Source organism: the organism of the source record quoted next, unplaced genomic scaffold (genome assembly GCF_019419815.1).
Source record: "Pyrus x bretschneideri cultivar Hongxiangsu unplaced genomic scaffold, Pyrus_bretschneideri_v1 Contig34, whole genome shotgun sequence".
Taxonomy (NCBI): domain Eukaryota; kingdom Viridiplantae; phylum Streptophyta; class Magnoliopsida; order Rosales; family Rosaceae; genus Pyrus; species Pyrus x bretschneideri.
Window position 1 is genome coordinate 83,465 of NW_025999657.1, and position 6,252 is coordinate 89,716.

At 34.2% G+C, this 6,252-nt stretch overlaps 1 protein-coding gene across 1 annotated transcript; it reads right to left on the reverse strand.

Annotated features, from left to right (window-relative positions):
- Positions 1 to 1,552: 1,552 nt before the first annotated feature.
- LOC103965740 (transcriptional regulator SUPERMAN-like) lies at positions 1,553 to 2,725 on the reverse strand. Its single transcript, XM_048591462.1, has one exon. The coding sequence runs from the start codon at positions 2,568 to 2,570 to the stop codon at positions 1,818 to 1,820; it is 753 nt and encodes a 250-aa protein (XP_048447419.1). The 5' UTR covers positions 2,571 to 2,725; the 3' UTR covers positions 1,553 to 1,817.
- Positions 2,726 to 6,252: the final 3,527 nt, after the last annotated feature.

Sequence of the window (6,252 nt, forward strand, 5' to 3'; positions counted from 1 at the left end):
TGAACATTTTAACCTAAAAATATTTAAATTCCGATAAATATTGAAAAATCACTAAATTTGGGTGAATTTTGAGTTAAATAATTTTTTAAATTATTTTAGTTGTTGGATTTAAATTTGGGCCGTTAGATCTTTGTTTTATCGTTAGATTTGATTATATTTGATTTCAACCGTTGGATTCAATAAATCCTGAGCGACATGCCCATGTGGGTGGGGTCCCACTGGTGGTGCCCACACCATTTTCTGGGCTAAATCCTGAGAGGAATTTGGCTTTTGTTTAGCTTTTAACCCACACAATTAGCATGGGTTGGGTTGGGTTTGGGAGGGGAATAAAACCTAAAAAATAGCATTTAGCTCAAGGTTGGGTTTGGTCTAAGATAGCTATATTCATCCTGTAAGGATTTTCTAAAGGAAACTTTAACGAAAAGCTCCCGGTACTGTTTACTTTAAAGAAAAACCATATTTTTATACTAAAAATCAATCCTGGTACTATTCACTACGTGTGAAGACAAACAGCCACATTCACTCCACGTCACCCCGTTGTGTTGTCCATGTTAGGCTTGAAAATTTGCCACACGTGAGAGACGTGTTGGTAATGAATCCCACATTGATGAGAAGAATGGCCTTGCATGCACTTATAAGTAATTAGGCTGCTCCCCATATTATCAATTGGTTTTATGGTGGAACCTCAACTTTCTTCACTATTGGGGTGGTGCCTGGTGGATAGACTTGGAGCTGTTATACGTGTTTCTTGGTGGAGGAAAATTGAGAAGGGTTACAAAATAAGGCCGAACTCAACCACATAATCGCCAAAAATGTTCTGTGGAGAGACTGGTCTTGACGAATACTGGTCTAATTTTTTGAATATGGAACACATATATTTCCTTTTATATCAAACGAATACTGTTCTAGTTTCATTTTTTTATTTTGTATTATTGATAATGGAAAATCTTAAATGTTGAAATGTTATACAGATGAGAATGATTACGAATTTACGAATAAGATAAAGCTAAGCTGAAGTCTTAAAATATTTCACATTTAGTGGTGCAAGTTAACTATATATTGGAACCCTAAACTATTCATAATAAAAGATTTTGGAATCAAGGTTTCACTGCCAGAAACATTTTGATCAGCACATATGTAAATGCATTTTACCATGATATGAACTCCTCTATGAATTTATCAGAAATGACTAGGAAGGAAGAACCCTTTAATGCAAGTGATTATAAACGGCTGGCTAACCAATCAAAGGCTCAAATCAGGACTTGGGTTTTCGGGAGAAGTGGCATTGCTGTGGTTTGTGGAAGTTAAGCCCTAATTGCGTAATAGAAACAATCCCCACGGAAATGTATGCCCAGAGACAGCAGCACAATAGAGACCCTTTAGTCTTTACTCAGAAATCTGTAACAGAAAATGACACTGCACTGCTAGCTTTTATCTCACCCATCACTACAACTAAAAACATTTTCTTTCATTAAATATAAAAATAAAAATAATTCCATAATTAATTATAACACCTTGATTTTCTTTGAATTTATTCGTTACGATTAAGATATCATATGCCTTTTACGTCTTCTTCTTCTCTTACATTTGTCGCGAGTTAAAATTCTCACACATAAGAACTAATTAATTATATCTACCAAGAAAATAATCTCAAACAGGTTCCTGTAAAAGCGAGCTAGGTAGAGTATACTGCATCTTACTCTTGCCGACTTACACATGAATATATGAATCGTCTCCATCTGCTAGCTGCAAGCACACACACATGCCTTAATAAGCTTATACATCAGTGGTCCCTTAATTTATTGTTTGGTGAAGAATCAAGATGGTACTGCCGGTCGGCCATGCCCAAGCCGAAGCTCTAAATCAAGCTCTTCAAAATTGCCCTTTTCGGTTCCAGACTTTGAGGTTTCCGGATCATCATGAGCCGATGATTTGTTTGAGTGACAATATTGGGAATTAGAATTGCTTCTTCCAGCTGGTGGCACAACTGACACTAAGTAGTCAGGAGGTGGAATATTGGGTGAAATTGAAAGAAGAGTGGATGGTGATGATGACTCAACACCATGGCCATGTGTTCTACTCGAGCTCATCAAACTTGTCGCAGTATTGAAGGATGCACCATTTATACTATCAGGGCTTGGCAATTGGTAAACAAGGCATAATCCACCATTTGCATTCACAAATTCTTGAGTTGGGATTATGAATGAGGAAGTGGAAGCTGATGAGACTGCTGCCGGGCTCATCTGAGGATGGGATTGGTGGAGGCGGGCCCGGTCACGGCGGTGCACATTCATGTGGCCGCCTAGGGCTTGGGCGGATCGGAATTCCCTTCTACAAAATGTGCAAGTGTAAGACCTTGGAGGCCATGTGGTGCCCATTACATTACCGGTGTCCTCCGCAAAGGCTCTCACCTCCCATGAGTCATCTTCAGGTTCTTGAGCTGCCTTAGGGTTCCACATCCAGGCTTCGGGGACCAAGTTAGGGTTTGATAACCGGGTTTGATTTTGATTTTGTTGTGATAGAGCTAAGTTCTGGAGATCGGTCCGGGAGAGAAGGCCAAGTTCAGCCATGGTAGTATGGTACTTGTACTAACATTTAAGATATATAAGAGATATCGATGGATGAGTTGATGGGGAAGCAAATGGTGAAACGGGTTAAATAGGGGGAATGGGCTAAGGAGAGGAAAGGGTAGAGACAAAATGAAACCCTAACACCGAGTGTATCACCAAAGTTGGGCAACAAGCAGTTGGATTTTAGTACAATACACATTTAAATAACTTAGGCCACCTCCACTAGCTGTGTTCTGTATACCAGACAGTTACTTTGGCTTCAACGTCAATCTATATGTGTTTACTGGTTCAAAATTCAAATTTCCTAAACACAATATACATTAATGAGATAAATCCTTAATTATTTTGAGTTAATTTATAGATGCGAACTGAAGGAAAAACACAGAACACAGATAATTATATGGTCTTATTAGTCATTAAGCTAAAAATGATCAAAATACCATCTATTTGTAGCTTCATTTGTCTATCTCTCTAAGAGAGGTACATATGGCCCATCAACACATGTGTGTCTTATCTCTATTAAAAATATGGAACAAATGATGGTACAAACAGATATTGGCTGATATTAAGTGTAGCATTACTCAAAAATTATTTCTAACTAGAGGTGTAATCTACCATATCCTCCATATAAAATAAAGACCTAAAAAAAAAACAGACATGAGAAATAAAGAGGAAATTAAGTACTTGTTGGAACTTATGGCCAGTTTGGGATTGCTGCGCTTTTTAGAATAATCAACTATAGCCACTTAGTACTACGGTCTAGTGGTATTTCTCTTCACTTATAAGCAAGAGGTTTTAGGTTCGATTATAGCCAAAGGCGAATTTGAACCATATTATTGCTAGCCCATTGTGAGGCTAAGCTTACCTCTCCCCTTTAGTGTAGATAACATCGTTTGTTCAAAACAAAAACAAGAAGAATAATCAGCTGTAAAATAAAGTAGTTGAGCGTTTGATAAATTTTAATGTAAAAGTGAAATAATTGTATCTAATGATAAAAATGGACATGGTAGTGGAGATGGCAGCGATGATAGTAGTGGCAAGGGCAGTATATATATAGGTTCATGGTTCAAAATTAAGTTTTTTTTTTGTGTACTCAGATGTCATAAAAATGAAGATGAAGATTGGCAATCATTTTTAGAAGGGTGATGCTGGAGAGATCATTTACTTGAATTATATTTTGTAGCGGTTGATAGTTGGATTCTTTTTTAAATCATTAAAACAAGAAATCAACCATCAACCGGTACTCATATGGTCTATAAAATATGATATAAAAAGATGATTTTCCTAATATTTTTCTTTTTACAAAAATAAAGAGAATATGAGACTTAGAGGACTATCACGTACAATGATATTAATACCACATTTTTATACCACGTTTTGTAACAAATGGATCATAACAATCAATTTGTGATTTTATTTCATTTAATATTGGGTTTTTCTCATCGAATGCCACGTATTGTGGTATAAAATATAGTATAAAAATATATCAAGTGTAGTATTACTCGATATAAAGAAATTTTTAAATTTAACCTTATATTAAAGTTTATGTGTAACTAATAATATCACTAGAAAGTTATTTGAGTAGATTACCAGATTGCCAACACCAGTTTATTTATTATTCTTGATAGGAAGCCGAAAAGATACAGTAAATCTCGTAAGAACAAAATTGATACATTATGATTTAGAACAAGAAGAAGAGTTCTGATTAGCAATTCTAGCGTTAATAGTGACGAATAGTTTTTTTTTTTTTTTTTTTTTTTCCTGATGATTATTTTTTGTGGAGTTTGTTTCCAGTCCAAAATACATTTTTGGAAAGGAAATGACGAGATGAATCTCTCGTTTCATTTCTTTTTACCGTTTTGGTTTTGTAAAACTATTTAAACAAACTTTCGGGTTTATCTTTTCATTCCATTATCAATGAAATTGGAAACTTCTCTCAATTATCTAGTGTTCCAACTTTGTATTCTAAGGCGACCATTTGTGATCCCCTAAATCTATAACTTCTATGTTGTGTCACATTAAAACACTTAAAAATGTCATCGCTAAGCATAGACCTGGCATTCGTGTCGTGTTTCTCATGTTCGTGTCGTTTTCGTGTCATACCCGATAGCTTAACGGGTCGTGTCGTGTAATACCTGTTAAAGTAAACGGGTAATATGACCCGACCCGAAATCAACCCGTTAATATTATCAGGTAATATGACCCGACCCGTTACCCGTTAAGAAAATTATATTTTAAATCAATAAAAATGAAAAGAAAAACATAATTTGACCCAAAAAAATGTAAACCATAATATTAAATTAGTATATACATACTAAATTTCGGAGTTGACCCCTTAATGAAAGTTGTAAAGCTTTTCATTACGAGTGATTACATTTTTCACACTTATTATTATTAATTTTTCACTCAAATAAATAACATTGTTCATGAGATTTGGAGGGTTTTAAAAATCTACACTTATTTATACTTTCATCAAGTATAACATAAGATTTTATGGTATCCACTAGTGTAAATATTTTAAATTGAAGATCAAATTAATTCATTGTATTCATATAGGGTCAATGAGTGTAGCTGTAAAAAATCATCAAAATCGGAGTTAAAATAACCGTTGAATCGTAATTTTTCGTTTATAACCGTCGAAAAGTTTTGTCTCATTATTTGATCTTTGAATGTTTGTTTTTTTGCAATTTTTGGCGTATGCGATCTCGAAGCATATATAAACAAGTTTGACGGTTTGATCGTTGAAATTAGTTTCGTAGGATGCGTATCCCATCAAAACGATAGATTCACTAACACTAAAGAGTTTATTTATACTTTCATCAAGTATAACATAAGATTTTGTGGTATCCACTAATGTAAATATTTTAAATTGAAGATCGAATTCATTCATTGTATTCATTTAGGGTCTAGGAGTGTAGCTGTAAAAAATCATCAAAATCGGAGTTACAATAACCGTTAAATCGTGATTTTTCGATTATAACCATCGAAAAGTTTTGTCTCATTACTTGATCTCTGAATGTTTGTTTTTTGCAATTTTTGGCGTATGCGATCTCGAAGTATATATAAACAAATTTGACGGTTGGATTGTTGAAATTAGTTTCATAGGATTCGTATCACATCAAAACGATAAATTCACTAACACTTAAGAGTTTATTTATACTTTCATCAAGTATAACATAAGATTTTGTGGTATCCACTAGTGTAAATATTTTAAATTGAAGATCGAATTCATTCATTGTATTTGTTTAGGGTCAAGGAGTGTATCTGTAAAAAAACATCAAAATCGGAGTTAAAATAACCGTTAAATCGTGATTTTTCATGTATAGCCGTCGAAAAGTTTTGTCTCATTACTTGATCTTTGAATGTTTGTTTTTTTGCAATTTTTGGCGTATGCGATCTCGAAGCATATATAAACAAGTTTGACGGTTGGATCGTTGAAATTAGTTTCGTAGGATGCGTATCCCATCAAAACGATAGAATCACTAACACTTAAGAGTTTATTTATACTTTCATCAAGTATAACATAAGATTTTGTGGTATCCACTAGTGTAAATATTTTAAATTGAAGATCGAATTCATTCATTGTATTCATTTAGGGTCAAGGAGTGTAGCTGTAAAAAATCATCAAAATCGGAGTTATAATAACCATTAAATCGTGATTTTTCGTTTATAACCGTCGAAA

Bases quoted from the DNA above. Each gene is read 5' to 3' on its own strand.
- LOC103965740 (XM_048591462.1), bottom strand. From the start codon at position 2,570: ATGGCTGAACTTGGCCTTCTCTCCCGGACCGATCTCCAGAACTTAGCT.